At 45.4% G+C, this 16,421-nt stretch overlaps 3 protein-coding genes across 3 annotated transcripts; 2 read left to right on the forward strand and 1 right to left on the reverse strand.

Moving 5' to 3' along the window:
• Positions 1 to 4,547: 4,547 nt before the first annotated feature.
• On the forward strand, positions 4,548 to 5,325 carry GGS25DRAFT_520975 (uncharacterized protein; the record flags this gene model as incomplete). Its single annotated transcript, XM_049263977.1, has 2 exons — positions 4,548 to 4,578; positions 4,970 to 5,325. 2 exons carry the CDS (start codon positions 4,548 to 4,550, stop codon positions 5,323 to 5,325), a joined length of 387 nt encoding a protein of 128 aa, XP_049118139.1.
• A 3,184-nt stretch (positions 5,326 to 8,509) lies between these two features.
• On the forward strand, positions 8,510 to 10,132 carry GGS25DRAFT_249534 (mannose-1-phosphate guanylyltransferase). The gene is made up of 4 exons (XM_049257182.1): positions 8,510 to 8,674; positions 8,743 to 8,786; positions 8,902 to 9,048; positions 9,132 to 10,132. The coding sequence occupies exons 1-4, from the start codon at positions 8,668 to 8,670 to the stop codon at positions 10,029 to 10,031; spliced, it is 1,098 nt and encodes a 365-aa protein (XP_049118140.1). The 5' UTR covers positions 8,510 to 8,667; the 3' UTR covers positions 10,032 to 10,132.
• Positions 10,133 to 11,677: 1,545 nt separating this feature from the next.
• GGS25DRAFT_249578 (glycerol kinase) lies at positions 11,678 to 13,968 on the reverse strand. The gene is made up of 3 exons (XM_049257183.1): positions 13,327 to 13,968; positions 12,257 to 13,248; positions 11,678 to 12,196 (listed from the first exon to the last, which is right to left on the reverse strand). Exons 1-3 carry the CDS (start codon positions 13,683 to 13,685, stop codon positions 11,718 to 11,720), a joined length of 1,830 nt encoding a protein of 609 aa, XP_049118141.1. The 5' UTR covers positions 13,686 to 13,968; the 3' UTR covers positions 11,678 to 11,717.
• Between the last annotated feature and the right edge of the window lie 2,453 nt (positions 13,969 to 16,421).

Genomic DNA, 16,421 nt, shown 5'->3' on the forward strand with positions numbered 1-16,421 from the left:
TCGAAAGGGGCTTCCGAAGGCTTGGAAAGAAGGGAAAAGGAGGAGGGGAAAAAAGGGGCTGCGATAGACTTCGCGGTTCTCTGTCCCGATCCCTACCTGCTACAGTACATCTGTATGTATGTAGGCAGTATGTAGGCAATACGTATGTGGTAGGTAGGCCAGGTTAAGATACCTTTCCCAACAGACCGGACAGGCGTGCCTACGGCGCGGATGGACATCGCGTCCAAAAGGTCTCGGATCTCGCAAAGCACGTTGCATTTCTGACAGACAGACATTAAATCTACGTATGTATGTCTCTGACGAAGACCCCAGGTCTCATAGATTAGGTAGGATCGCGAGCGCTCCTTAACCGCGTAGGTGGATCGGCAACATCCTTAAGACTTACATGCCCACGTTAGTGCTGTCTCAACTCGAACTAGTATGTACATAGTATGGCGTTATGTATAATGCATGGCATGAGTTACGTTACCGATTGAAATGCTTGTCTATGTATGGGGAGGTATTATGTATGTATGTATGTAGGGAAGGGGGAACTTTGGACTCCTCCTCTTTCTTTGTTTTCCTTTCTGGCTGGCTGGCTGGCCGGCCGGCCGGCCTTCTAGATGTCATGGACGGGTTTCTATCGTCACAAGCGGACCAACGAGAAGGGCCCTTTAGACCGAATGATAGTATATAACTTAGTAGTATACATTCTTACAATATGTATAGGTATACCTACATACATATACCTGTTTACCCTAGGTACCCACCTACGTATGTATTGTATTGTACGTAGTATCATGTAGTGTAAGTACGGGTCACGACAGTGCCCAGGTCCCAGTTATGTATACTCGAAAAAGGTACCTACAGTACCTTGAACGAATTTCACACCTTTGACTTTTCCCCTTCTTGTTATTTGCCTCTTCACTTGTTGATTAGTATATCTACACTAGGTACCTAGGTATGTACGGCGTAGTAGAGGGTATTCCTACATGTAATTACTGAGTACCTACATAGTTTGTAGTCACTAGGTAAGCTCATATGTATCACCTATTGCCTATAAACTGGTAAGTAGATTGTGTATCTCAGAGGCTTCCCCTCCCGTCGCTATTAACATTAGGTAATAACTATTTGTTTTTATTTTTTTATTTTTTGTTTTTTGTTTTTTGTTTCTACCGAAAATCTGTCAACATGCACAAACATTGTATAATTGCATGAAGTAGGTAAGTTAGTTATTAGGTACTAATAAGTAGATACGCTGAAGTATCATGTATTATTCAGCTACTACTGTATTTAAGCGTATTTCTAATGTGGGACATCAAAGATTGGTCTGGGCGTTTTTAGAGGGTTAAAATTCCCCAAAAGATACACTAGAAATAGAAAGAGAAAGAAAAAGAGGGTAGTTGGAAAAAAGAAGAAGAAAAAGAAAAGAAAAGGAAAAAGAGTCTTACCGGCCGCTACTTTAAAGTCCGAAAGTTACATCCCGCACTTGTCTTGTTCCCATAAAAAAATACACTAAAATGGTAAAAAAAAAAAAAAAAAAAAAAAAAAAAACTCATCCTTCTTCCCAAATTCCACACACTCACACTTCTGTGTTATCGTATACAATACCTACCTAGTTACATACCTAGGTACACAATCATTGTCACAATGTAGCAATCAACCTTTAAATGCTGTTTTCCCCTCCGTCCCTAGCTATCCAAACTGCGCAAATCGTCATCATGAGCGGCATCCTATTTTCCTCATACATATGCAACCAAGAGAAGAGAAGGTGGTCAGGCTTGTCGGGCTAAGGTCGTGGTCGGTACCGCTACCTAGTACATACGTACCTCTCTAGTACTCCATGTCTACCTCAGTCGCAGGCACAGGCGCGTTAGATCGACTAGTACCCGTACCCAATCTAACATGCACAAAATAACGTCTATCTTGATTTAATATCAAGCGGCAATGATGAGTTGTCATTGCATGAGGTGTTAAACGTCTGTTCTTCGCCTAGTCGCCTTGCTACTCCCGGACACTGCCAACGATCATTGGTTCCAAGTCCATAGGCTCTAAGTGGCTCCTGTCGGCCTTCGCAGGGTCTTCAATGGCTCACCAATCGCCTCTTAGGGCAGAGACCAGGTTCATCGAGGGACCGGGGTTGCCCAGGCAGGCTAGCCAGTGTTCATGCATCTCATTCTTCCTCACCGACTTGATGGTTCCGGCGAGAGCCAGTCATCGAGTCCCGTTCCAATTTTTTTACTTCATCTTCCGCCCTAGAGGGAAAGAGGGTAAAATAGTAAAATAGGTACCAAGTGAGGAAGAGGGGCCTAAGGAAGAAAGAAGTGTTAAGTTCAATGTTCTTGAAGTGTTGTTCGACCAATTCCGTACAGACCTACATATATGTAGGTACATACTTACATACCATACCTACCAGGTCTTACATACCTACCTACAGTAGCTACCTACATACACATACATACACATACATACACGTATGTACATACATCTCCGCCTACATACAGGTGTAGTACAACAAATAGTACTTACACACTACTACACGAAACCAGTATGAAGTACACGAGGCTTAACACAGGCACCGAGTGCCACCGACTCGACACAACAACATTGAAGTTGCAAATACTGTCGAATGACTTCACTCATGTGCCTACAGTTATACTCTACATATGTATCCACGATATATATACATTTGTATACTCTCTTGCCTTGCTACTTACATACATACCTATTATACTAACTTATAGATATATAGCTGGGTAGCTCATAGCTACTAGGTACCTAGCCATGAACTACATATGAGCTAACCTACTTGCATATGTAGGACCTACATATAGGTTAGGTATACTTATATAGTAAGTAGGTAAGTAAGTAGGTATCTATCTATCCAAGGTTAGACAGGTACTTACTTTGTCAACTGCCAACCAATGGGTCTCTCTGTTTTGACCATTGGTGTAGGTATTGCTTACGTTGTTTATTTTCTTCTGGCGTTGGTCGCGAATCGCCCACCCCCCTTCCCCCGGTCCACAATGCCACGATGGGCGCCGTTCGTTTCTTCTGTCTGATCCAGTGGATTGGCCTATAATGACCTTCTCAGATCCGGGAGTCCATCCTCACCGTTAGGGACCCCGCCTTCTCTCATCTCTCAGTTCGATCTCCGAGTCCCGAGTCCTTGTCATGTACATGGATCTATCTACCTACATGGTAGGAGGTGTACATGCCTACCAGGTCCTACCTACATAATCCAGGCGCGCATACATCAAAATACAGGCATGGTTGTACTATGTAGTAGCAAAATAACTACTACCTACTACCTAGTAGGTGGGCATATATGCACGTACGTGGGGAGGTATCATTATTGACCCTTTTTTGGTCGTCCAAAATAACGCCGTCTTCCAAACCGTACCAGCCTTTTCTATTGTTTTGATTGAGTGCTATTGCATTAGTGGCCGTGAGGAGGGCATCTTGGAATGGCAGTTTGTTTCTCGCTGTCTTCTCGACCTTCCCCTCCAGACAACGAACCGGGCATATCCCCAGCTCCATCCCTTCCCTTCGTTACGCTGCCCCGAGAGCTCTCCCCCCCTGGATGAGGAGACGTGACTAGGTGGCCAGGCCTTAGTGGGCAAAAAATGTTCGAGCTATCTCTGCTTTTGGGACTTGTTTTTTCTTATTATTTTTATTATTATTTCTTTTAGATTGTGTTTTTTCTTGCAGTTCCGCCGAGGTCGTGGATTGGCCGCAGAAACTGGTTCCAGTTTCATTTCGCCACTTTCAATATGCTTACTTCTGCATACATCATTCTCTTTATCCAGCTGGTTCCATTGTTGTTGGACAGGGTTATGGAGGAGAACTCGGACGGAGACGGCGGTACCACATTCTGCCAAAAGGAGTACGGCCAGACTTATCAGAGATGATCGTCTAAGGGAAATGCATACCCCATGTGTTGTGGTGGAGTTGCCTAGTCTCTCGAAGGTTTATCAACTGGCAACGACACGCGCCAGCACAGCAAGATGGGGTCACACTCTTCAAGAGCCGCATCTACACCTGCGTCTATCGACCTGGTTCCCTTCCGTCCCATTGCCCCTTCGGCCTTGTCTGTTTAATTGCGTCTTTACAGATCCCTGCCCCGCACTAACAACTCAATTCTGCAATAAAGCACACATGTCTCGCCGTCGATGGCTCGTCTCTCTGCACCGCAGCCCTGAATACGTAGCCTAACCTCCCCCTTCTTCAACACCACCACAACCACACCTCAGTCTTGTAGTACAGAACTCATCAACGACCCTCAGTGCTGCCCTACCGCCCGGCCTTGCTTGATCCTCTAATTCCCTCGTACAGTTGGGCTTAACTGCATACCCAAAGGCGTCCGGAATCTCATCCCGTGTCTGCTTACGACACTGAATTTTCTTTCTTTTCTAATAACTCTCCGGGGAAATCACGCACATACACATACACCCGACCGATCTTTTTCTTGGTGGGGGTGTTTCTAGGGTTCGACAATACCACCCTGTTGGATTTTCTTAGAGTTCTGGGCCATTAAATTGCCGCCAGCAAAAAGCGAGCAAAGCAATATGGGAGGATTCTATATGCAGTATCTTGAGAGTAAGTTTGTCTACGTGCTTTCAACACGCCCTGCGGCTGCTTTGTCGTCTCCGATGACCCCACGATGATGTGCGCGGTGGGGCCGGACAGCGAAAAAATGTTCATCTCACACGTGGACAACCCCTGCGTCGAGGCACGATCCCGCGAGAGCCCCGAACCCCTTGTTACCAAAAATATTTCATGTTAAACGCCACGTCCCTTGGATGCTATAGTTGTATGGCTGTGCCCTGCACGTTTCGATCTGGGGTGTTCACGATCAAGTTGTCCTGTCATGCATGTTTTATGCTCGATCTCCGTCGCGTCATCAGGGCTGCATATGTACAGCGGGCGTTAATGGGCATCAAATGGGGGAAATTTCCAGGGATTGGCGAGCTAACATGGCATCCGATAGGCCTGTGCCGGCGCCGTGGGTGGCGAGACCCTTCGTACGAGTGTCACAGAGATTCCAGTGGCTACACGTGCCTGGTCTTGGTGAATGGACGCGAATACCAGACAGACCTGTCGTACGAATCGGACCACCTTGCCCAGGAGAACGCTGCCATGAGGGCCTTCATGGTGTGCCGGAACTTTTCTGTCAACGGGGGCATGCTTGCGCGTAATGGGATCGTCCAGGGTCTCCCAGCCAATGACTCGACCAGGCGCAAGAAATCTCGTCACGCTTCATCCAGCCACGGCCACAACCAGAAGGAGAGCCGCCATAGGTCCGGAAACCACTCGAGCAGCAGTTCGACCGCATCCTTCGAGTGAGGGAAAACGTTTTTGCGATCGCCGCCCGCCCGCCCCCCCTTGATGGGAACTCTGACCATATACGACCATCGGCTAATTCCAACCAATGAATACAAAGTGAGAAACCAGAAGACGTCAAAGATTGATATATATACACGTGGTGAAGCTTCACAGCTTATCCTCCCCAGGCATATTCCGCAGAATACCCCATTCAGCATTTATCCCGATGAGAAAGAGAGACAAAAGTTTGCATACAGACGAATTACGACTTTGACGAAGACCTTGAAACGACTTTATGAGACAGACCTAATGTGGACATTTGCGTGTTATTGTCCCAGGGGAGAGGGACTTAACATTCGCACTGATACGTTTTTTATTGACTTTCTATTTCCTATTCTAAGAAAAAAAAAAAAGGACTTGATGAGACCACACCCACTTTTCCCTCGGGCCGCGGGAGTTAACAGAACCAGGCCGGTTCAAAAGGAAATACGGATTCTTTTTTGGAGGCAGCCCTGCTTAGCGATCACCGCTCTTAGGGTGCTATTTCCCCTTTAGTCTCCATTTTACTATTGCTTCAGCAGCCATTTTCCGAATGGCCGTGGATGGCCTGGATTAATGGAACCTTCCTTATCTCGAGATAGACCTTTTCTTTTTGGGTGCCTCAGGACGGCTCGGGCTGGCCAGTATATGCAAAAATGCGGTACACACCCCTTTTCCCGCCCGTTACGCTTTTTATTTTTCTTCTTTCTTTCCTTTAGCAAAGTCCTTTTGCAGATATGGTTACCGCCTGTGTTTCTCTCCCTATTAGGCGATGAGAAGGGGATCTATCGAGATTAGAGTTGGGTTGGGTGGATGGATGGATGGAAGGAAGACGAGGGACCAGAGTAGAAAATGGGAGCGAGGCACACGAGTGCGAGGAAAAAAGAGACAGAGAAGTATCTGGGCGGGTGGGCAGGCGCGTTTGATTTCATTATACATTTATATTCCTTAATCAGTGTTTCTAAGATGGAGAAGCCCTGCCGAGGGGGGGAATGCTGTTTCTCTTTTCTCTTTGGTTGGAGGTGCTTATAAAATTACGATCTCACGGCTAGATAGATGACGATGATGATGACGATGATCAGTTCACGAAGAATCGAATTTACGACGTTTCACGACAATGACGAATCTCACAGTCGCGAACTTTTGTGTTTCCAATTATTTTTCTGTTTTTGATCCAAATTGCCAATGACTGCATACCCTATTTAACTTACCTACCAACTTACCTACCTATCTAGGTAGGCATTTATTTACCTGGGTATTTGAACTAAATGAAATGATAACCTTGGAAGTCTACTTCGTACTACATATAGGTATCTTGTATGAAGATGGTACGAAGTATAGGAGGTACATAGAGTTACCGAGGCGGCGGATCTAAGCTTATTTACTATCCCCGAGTCGGTTCCTAGATCGTCCTGATGATTCGGCGCCGGGGACGCGGGTAGGAAGCCCTCCCTTTCACCCCTTGCGCCTGGTTCCTGTGACAGGCACATGAACCTGCAGGGCGTGACACAGCATCTACCAACATGGGACGGTATATAGACGAGATGAGATTTCTATATATACCTAATGTATATACATACATCTGATGTATATCATACATATACTACATGTAGGCATAGTTAATACGGCATAGTAAGTATCTGCGGATAATTCAATGTTCCTTCGTCTATCATGGTACATATATGTACACCGAGGAATATTGCCACATATGTAAGTACATGTAGCACCGAATAGAAATTGGAATACCTGGTATCTTAGTAGTATTAGTAGTTAATACTAGTTATATGTGGTAGGCTATTTATGTACCTGACCTGGCTAGGTGATCTTAACCTAGAAACCGGAATAAAAAAGGGACTAATATACTCAGATTATGTGGTTCCAAATTGCCCGAGGCCTTGAAGGCCGGATGATGGAACGGTTCGAGAAAAACCTGGCGACGGCGGCGATATCTCGTATTTATAGACTACATGTACATACATAGTACAGCTTCAAAGTTGTAATAGGTGCATATTAATACGTATTACTATGAGGGTAGTTATGTAGTTAATACGAGAACATTGATGATTAATGATTGAATGCAAGTCTGAAAATGCCCGATACGGTACCTGTGCACTTCCAAATTAGGAGTGGTCATGAGCCGTTTTGAGTTTGCCTAACCATGCCAGTTTAGCTTTCAAAGTTCAGGTTCAGGCCCAAGCCACACAGCCTTACGGCCACTAAATCTTATGGCCACTAGTTAATAAATACATAGTACGTATTGTATTGTACCCTGATAATCCGATGAACATACTAGGTACATAACTACTTCGTATATCTAGGAATGGTTACATAGTCACATTAATTGATGAGATATTAAGGTGAAAGTATTTTGAGAAAAGTAGCACAATACTAAAATATGATAACTGAAGAAATAAGACAATCAAAACCTTTCAATGCCATGCATACACATAACTATATGAATATGGATATGTCACTACATGCTGTAGGACCTTAACGGGCCTAACCTGGTAATTTCAATGTCTCGTACCGCGTGGGGTGAGAAGTCAGATGTGATTGGTGCGAGATACTTGAAACAGAGAAAATGTAGCTGCCACTTTGTGGCTGATGGCCTGTGCTTTTATGCATAGTAACCTTGAAATTTAAAGCTTTTCGTACTAAAGTGCCAGCTGCCAGGGGTCTAGGTACAATTACTACGGCGTACAATACATGTACGGCGTAGGACATTGTACTATGTAGGTACTACTAGGTAGGCATAGCAGGAGCGAGGAGGGAAGACTAATTTCAAACCATTGACTGGCGCGACGAGCATTTGAACCTAACTGGCTCTAAAAATAAGAATAAAGGGGTTAATTCGTAAATTGGACACCATTTATTCTCTCCTTCAACCAACTTTGTTCAAATTTCGTGACAATCTCAAAAACTTCTTTTACTCTAAAAAGAAAAGAAAAGTGTTTAGGTGTCCTTTTTTTCGAGTCACTTATCCCTTGTGCCAATCATTAACCCACTAATTCATTAAGTTCACTAAGTTCACTAAATTCACTAAATTTCCACTACTTTGAGGCGTCAAGCTCCCGTTAAAGTAGAAACCTACAATTACCTACAGTACATAAACATCAATCTACTTTCCCCTCGCGTCGATCGATCTGCATAAAACCCCAAGCATCTACCACACCGACTTGTGCCTCAAAAAGAAATCCCCTCTCGCTGTCAGGTCACCGTCGTTCGTTTTCAATTGCAGCAACACTCCAAATTAGGCCTCAACTCTGCTATACCCATTCACCCCAATACATTTTATAGTCTAGTACTTATCACCAACCAGTCAATATGAAGGGTATGTATTTGCTAGAAAAGCCCAACAGCGTTCTATTCAATGGCAGCTTGCTAATTTGTGCCCAACAGCTATCATTCTCGTCGGTGGCTTCGGCACACGCCTACGGCCCTTGGTACGTGCTCAAAATTAATCATCTAGATTCATTATGCAGTGTCAAATCGCACAATGCTGCTGACAATGCTGCTGTCTCGGACTCGATCATTAAAGCTAACCGGACTCCGCCGTAGACTCTTACTATGCCCAAGCCCCTAGTCGAGTTCGCCAACAAACCCATGATTCTACACCAGATCGAGGCTCTAGCTGCTGTTGGTGTTACCGATGTTGTTCTTGCTGTCAACTACCGTCCAGAGGTTATGGAGAGAGTGTTGAAGGAGGTCAGTACTTAAACCTACGAGTTTAAACCCCGCCAGTTCTCCTTCGCCCCTTCGCCCCATATGCTGACATCAGGTATCTGTAGTATGAGGACTCTCTAGGCGTAAAGATCCACTTCTCTCTCGAGAGCGAACCTCTCGGAACTGCTGGCCCTCTCAAGCTAGCAGAAGAAATTCTGGGCAAGGATGACACGCCATTCTTTGTCCTAAACTCCGACGTCACTTGCGAATTTCCCTTCAAGAAGCTCGTCGAATTCCACAAGTCTCATGGTGACGAAGGTACCATTGTCGTCACCAAGGTCGAAGAGCCCTCCAAGTATGGTGTTATTGTCCACAAACCGAACCATCCCTCGCGAATCGACCGATTTGTTGAGAAGCCTGTCGAATTTGTCGGCAACCGCATCAATGCTGGTCTATACATGCTGAATACTTCAGTGTTGAACCGCATTGAAAAGAACCGCCCTACCTCCATCGAGCAGGAAACCTTCCCTGCCATTGTCCGCGACGGTCAATTGCACTCCTTCGATCTCGAAGGTTTCTGGATGGATGTTGGTCAACCCAAGGACTTCTTGACTGGTACTTGCTTGTACCTTTCATCCCTGGCAAAGAAACAGCCACACTTGCTTGTCTCACCGTCCGAGAGCTTCGTCCATGGTGGCAATGTCATGATTGACGAGACTGCCAAGATCGGTAAGAACTGCCGCATCGGTCCTAATGTCGTCATTGGCAAGAATGTGGTGATTGGTGATGGTGTTCGTTTACAGCGATGCACGCTCCTCCCCGGATCCAAGGTCAAAGATCATGCCTGGATCAAGAGCACTATTGTTGGCTGGAACAGCATCGTCGGCAAATGGGCTCGTCTTGAGAACGTGACTGTTCTCGGTGATGACGTTACTATTGGCGACGAGATCTACGTCAACGGTGGCAGCGTTCTTCCACATAAGAGCATCAAGGCCAACGTCGACGTACCAGCTATCATCATGTAACCGACCCCAGCAATTCCTATTGCTCCTTTGAGTCGCTTCCACTTCAACTTTCGACCCTTCATGTGTATATCTGGCACCTTTCACTCGTACGATTTCATAATACTTTGATGTTTTCGCCCTGGACTTGAGGCGGCCTCTCTTCTCAGCATTTGTTAAATTCCAAATTCCCAAAATAGGACGGCGTTCTGGTCAGCATGGGTCATGGTAGACGATTGTCATTGTTTCCCGAGGCCCTGGCGAGATGACGGGGATTCCTTACGGGGACGGGAGGACGATGGTCGTTTGTCGTCTATTTTGCTAATTAAAACTATAGCCCAACGCGGGGGTTACTGGAGATGGATCTTGCTCCTGAATACGGAGTTTGTCACCCACGCAAATACGTGAGGGCTCACAACTTCAGCACCCACAGGTCCTTCTCCTCACATACTGGGCTTATATACAAATAAACACAAGACGAAAAAGGTGTCTAATGGAAAGGAGAGATGACGCGGATGAGGTTGGGCTGGAGAGACACTCCACCCGATTTAATGGCGAGATGCAGATGTGAAGTATACGATGTTATGGACGATGGTATAATTGGCCGGTTCTTGTTAATATTTGCATCGATTGGCTTAACACGTGGGCGTTGAGCAGCAGCAGCAGCAGCAGCAGCAGTATATATCAAAGGAAGGGGGTTTGGGGTGTTGGGTTACTCCCAACCTTCCAGGTATTACCTCAAGATGCTGTGCGTGTGTATATGTGTATGTGTGTCCATTCCCCGAATTTTGATGGCCCCTTAGGTCGCCTATTCTCGATAGGAAAATTCAAAATTATTTTTTAAAAAACAATTGCCATCGATACATGATTGGGTGTACGTGATTCCTATGATGTTGTGGAGTTGAAGTCTTGACTTTTGTGAGGTAATGAATGGGTATAATAACTACCCCAATAACTACTGGTTTTCTTCACGAACACAAGTAGGTATCTACAATTCTACATAGGTATTAATGTATATTTATACTACTATATACCTACATAAATTAAACGTAAATGCCTACTCTAATACTACCTAGTACTAGATAATAGAAGTAGTAGAGGCACTTAGATAGTTATGTACTGTGTAGTGGTGGTTGATGGTGTGTAGATGGATAGGTGGATACTATGTAGGTAGATAAGCAAATACATGGAGTAGCCTACATACGCAGTCGTGGTCAGATAAGAGGTCGCATACTCCTACTAGGTATATACCTAGGTGTGTATTGTACGCAAGGTATCAATATATATGTGTGTAGTGTATGTTGGTATGTATATACCTACCTAACCTAGGTTTATACCTAAGGCATGTAATTATGTGGTGTTCCATGTAGAGTATGTAGGAACTACCACCATTACTTAAGGGTGAGCCACCTTCCATGCTACCTATACCCGCCTCAGACCCATACATGTGTGCATGTTGTGGAACATCACTGCCCTCTTCCTTGAATACCATCCATCCATCACCATCGACGTCCAATGCATGGGGGTGACATACAACGGTAAAGAAAACAAAATAGTCATTGCGCTGTCGAGCGCTTCGTTCCATCCAGTAAGTGAGCGACCCGCCCATAGTTTCGTGATCCACTATTGATCATCAATCACACCACTTTCCCGCAGCTTGATAACTTGACGAGTTTATTAAAGAGTGGCATCCACTTCCCCAGTTGGAGTTTACAACGTCGGTTGCCTTAATATATCAGGCCTTGACGATTCGACATCGTCCTCATTCCATTCGTCTCGGACCCATCCGCGGCTCATTTCAACCGCCCTCTCCCAGTGTTGATACATGCGCTGGGCCTTTTTACGGTCGACATGAGGGTCAAAGACTCTGCGACCGTGCTTCTTGCGTGTGAGCTCTACCAGCTCGTCGAAGCCGGTCCAGCATCCTTTAACTGCGAGCCCTGCGGCGATAGCAGCGCCCAGGGCCGTTGTCTCGCGCATTGCCGGGCGCTCCACCCGGATGCCGCTAATATCGGCCTGGGTTTGCATCGTCAGGTCCGAATTTGACATACCGCCGTCCACGGCGAGGGAATTGAGTCTGTGACCAGAGTCCTTCTCCATGGCTTCTAGAATAGCACGCGTCTGGAAGCAAGTTGCTTCAAGAGTTGCGCGGGCGATATGGCCTCTTTGAGTATGTTGTGTTATACCAACTGCGACACATTAGTATGAGGTCATCCAAGTTGTCAAAATGACAATGAAGCAATACTTACAGAGTGTTCCCTTCGCGTCGTCAATCCAATATGGTGCAAATAGACCACTAAAGGCAGTGACGAATACAACCCCACCGTTGTCCTTGACACTTTCTGCTAACTCACCAACCTTGGTAGAATCACGGATGAATCCGAGGTTGTGCATCAAGAACTTGACGCCGGAGCCGCCCACTGCTATACTACCCTCCAAGGCATATACGGGTTCTTGGCCCTTACCGAAGTCGAATGCGACGGTGGCTAGCAAACCATACTTAGAGAGCACCGGCTTGCTACCCACATTGTATAGCAAGAAGCAGCCAGTACCATAAGTGTTCTTGGCTTGGCCTGGCTTGAATCCACACTGGCCGACAAGAGCGCTGGACTGATCGCCCAAGCAGCCTGCGATTTTCACACCAGCAAGAGCACCTTTGGCAATTGTCCCAAAGGCTTCGGGGTCAGATGAGGGCACAATCTTGGGTAAGGCGGCCTTGTTCTGGTCAATACCGAAGAAGTTGAGCAGCCTATCATCGTACTGGAGGGTATGCAGGTTCATGAACATGGTCCTACTCGCATTCGTGGTGTCGGTGACGTGAATATTCTTTTCTATACCGTTCAGACGGTATATCAACCAACTATCTACGGTACCGAATGCGAGACGGTTTTCTTCGTATGCATGTCTTACGGTCAGGTTATTTTGCAGCAGCCAGACGAGCTTTACACTGGAAGGATAGGTGCTTAGAGGTAGACCGCATAGTTCAGGGATGGAATGGGCGCCTGGGTAATTCTTCAAGTCCCGAACAATATCCTTGGTTCGAGTGTCGGGCCATACGACAGCATTGCATAGGGGCTCGCCGGTGTACTTGTCCCAACATACTGTGGTTTCTCGTTGGTTCGTGATACCTACCGCTTTGACCTGGGACTTGGAATAACCCCGGAAGGTAAATTGTTCCATTGCCCGCTCGATACAGGTCTCGACAGAGCTAAGCAATTCAAGGGCGTCATGTTCATGCCATCTGTTGGTGCAAGAAGTTGTATTAGCTGATCATGATCGTATAGGGGGTATAAGTGTGGAGGATGACGTCATTGCATACCCCGATTCTGGATAAAGATTTTCAAACTCCATCTGATGACTGGCGACTGGATCCATATGGCGATTAAAGATTAGGAATCGAGATGACGTCGTACCCTGGTCGATACTACCGATGAACCATTCAGGTTGCCAAAGGCCATGGCTGGTGGTGGTGGTAGTGTTACGTATGGGGGTTGTGGTTGTGATAGTGGCAGTGTTGCCGTTGGTATTGCCATTGGTATTGCCATTGGTATTACCATTGGTGTAGCCATTCACACGGCCATTGGTTCGACCGTTGGTATATCCATTCGTGCGGCCATTACCATTGGTATAACCATTGGTATGGCCATTGGTGTTGTTGGTCTCACGATGGTCTCCCATTGCGGCGCTGTCGCTTTGCGTCGCAACTGTTGTAACAGCTCGAATTGCAATTCTATTCACGATTCGGTTTGCAACTGGAGTATGTCCTGATGAGGTTCGTAAAAGGTGGGAGACAAGGTGAGGCAATTTAGCCTTATCCTAGCAATTAGGGTCGAGATGGTGTGAATGGTGTGTGGTCGGCTTAAAGGAGGCCGAGTGGTAGCCCAAGACAGAAAATGGGGTGGTGGTGGTAAGGGGTACTTTGAAATGCGATAGTGCAGATTGGAAGAGAGTTATATATCGTCTATGATGGTTCGAGATAAGAGGAAAATTAGGATAGAAGAAAGAGAAGATTGGGGAGGAAGAGGAGTAGGAGATAAAGGAATAATAAGTCTTGTTATATGAGGAGAAAAAAGATGATATGGTGGCGTAATACCTCATGGTCTGGTATATATAAATACCTAGGTAAATGAAATAAAAAAGGGTAGGGAAGTTCAACTTAGTAGGAATATAGTAGATCGTGCACACTGTCGTACCTCCCGTTATACTGTATTGGTCCTTGGCAGTCTGGATGGATGTAGGTATGGATGTCAAATGTATGGGACGTGTGGATGTACCGATCTCACCCGCGGGCTGAAGCTCGTTTCTCACAAGGATGTTGGGAATGTGTGTGGATGGACGAATGGATAGATGGATGGCAATGGATGGCAATGCGAATTGAAAAATACCAGTACCTAATGCAATTGCGATAATGCAAGCTTCCAAGCTTAGAAGCTTTGAGAGAAAAAAGGAACAGGGATGATAGAGAGCCGCCGCGCCCGTGTCTTTGGAGAGCGAGCTGGAGCAAATGGAGCAAAGAGAACAAATGGGGCAATAGAGCAAGCAGAATGGAGCATCAGGTACGTAAGGTTGGTTAAAGGTTGGTACAGTAAACCTTGGCCATAACGATATGGAAAAAACACCACTCTTAATTCGTTATAGAGAGGTATCGTTATGTAGAGATGGACCCACTGTCATGGTCCGTGTACTTCCGTTGTACCTTTACTGCCATTTTATTAGAAAAGGTACTTACCTAATATTGTTCTTTTAAATTCCTTTCATATTTAAAAGATATTATGCAGTAAGCCAATTTTTCGGCGATTAGATATCGTGGCGGTGATTAGATTTACCTGAAAAAAGGACAGTCCAATTGGCTACCAAACGCAAAATTCCACTTATTCCACCAAAAATTTATCAAAATAAACGGTTTTTTACACATGGTCCATAACGATCTTGGTGGTGGCGGTCAAAAAATTAACGATATATCGCTAAGGTTAAAATATCGTTATTTCCCATACAAAATTGCAATGTTCCCAAAATTATATCGTTATACAAAAATATCGTTGTCTACCGAATCGTTATGGCCAAGGTTTACTGTACTACCAAGTAAGATGGTCCGTGGAGAATGGAGATACTATGTAGCATGCGGGGGACACATCATTGGATGGTTGAGTACTACACATGTATTTACTAGTAGTATCCCATCGGTCATATACCGGGCTTTTGTGGATTAACAAAATGGATTAACAAAATGGATTAGCAAAATGGACTAGCCTAGGGCTTGTCTTTCCCATCTTTCCAAATCTCTCTTAGAGTGAACTTCTTGTGATTCACCCCCACCTTCCATAAATTATAGAGGATTGGTGGAACATTTTGCAATTTTTTGGATTGAAGGGGGAAACCTCCCATTAGTTCACATGGTCAATATCAGTGTCACTACGGGTCAAACTAAACCTTGAGCTAAATTCAAAATTCAAACTAATACAAGCCAGGGGGGGCTATGTTATTGTGTACTTGCCACTACTTGGTACTGTTATGCTTACAATGTATGTATTATTAGCATACTCAGATCCAAATGTGCATGTACAGTGCTACCTAGCAGCTGCCTAGCTATGCACATTTCTTCTTAAACGTGCATTTGCACCTGCACCTGCACCTGCATGTCTGTACTCTGCAGTGTCTGCACTTGCATTTACGCTTACGCTTGCTCTTGCGCTTGCACTGGTACCCGAAATCCAAAACCCCCTCAATCCTTACAAGTAGATATTCCTAATTCCTTCGTTATTGTTTTTTTTTCTTTTTTTTTTGTATGTACTTTTTTCTTCTCATGTGAACGAAATCTTATTTGCTCCATTATCCAAAGCTATGACCCTATTTTCATCGACATCTTTTATCTTACTTGATCTTACGCACAGCTGCCTAGGTGACCCTTTCTGCATTCCCTGCCTAAGTGCCTGAAATGGGACCTCAAGGGGTGGATGGGTGAATGAGTGCGAAGGGGTAGAAATGGCAGAAAGGGTAGAAGGGGTAAAAGGAAAAGGCAGACGAGCAAAACAAAAAAAAAAGAACCTCCGACGCCGCCCCTTGAATTGTTTGTTGAGTGTTGAATGCGGTCAAGAGCAACAGCCCGTTGTCACCTCGAACAGCTACAATCGGCGATGCAAAAACACGAGGGACCACTTCACGATAATCTGTTCCGCGTGAACAATATTGACAAGTTAGAAGGCGTGTTTGCGACCGGGCGCAAGTTATTCATAGTATTATATGTGGACTGGGATAGCCACGTATCTCTGATTTCCATACATGGTTTACGTCAACGACTTTTCCTTGCAAATTTCCAGCTTGGTTTTTTTTTTCTCCGTTCTGTTTGCTCCCAACCTAGCAGTCCAGCTGACCCTCTCCTCTTCTCTCTTCTCTCTTCTTAGTCCTTTCCATCTT

This window comes from Hypoxylon fragiforme (genome assembly GCF_022984875.1).
Source record: "Hypoxylon fragiforme strain CBS 206.31 chromosome Unknown GGS25scaffold_4, whole genome shotgun sequence".
Lineage (NCBI taxonomy): Eukaryota > Fungi > Ascomycota > Sordariomycetes > Xylariales > Hypoxylaceae > Hypoxylon > Hypoxylon fragiforme.

Coding starts and splice junctions, on each gene's coding strand:
- GGS25DRAFT_249534 (XM_049257182.1), top strand. Junction 8,787..8,901: donor GCACACGCCTACGGCCCTTG/GTACGTGCTCAA, acceptor ACTCCGCCGTAG/ACTCTTACTATGCCCAAGCC. Junction 9,049..9,131: donor TGGAGAGAGTGTTGAAGGAG/GTCAGTACTTAA, acceptor AGGTATCTGTAG/TATGAGGACTCTCTAGGCGT.
- GGS25DRAFT_249578 (XM_049257183.1), bottom strand. CDS start 13,685: ATGGGAGACCATCGTGAGACCAACAACACCAATGGCCATACCAATGGT. Junction 13,249..13,326: donor AATCTTTATCCAGAATCGGG/GTATGCAATGAC, acceptor TTGCACCAACAG/ATGGCATGAACATGACGCCC. Junction 12,197..12,256: donor CGACGCGAAGGGAACACTCT/GTAAGTATTGCT, acceptor AATGTGTCGCAG/TTGGTATAACACAACATACT.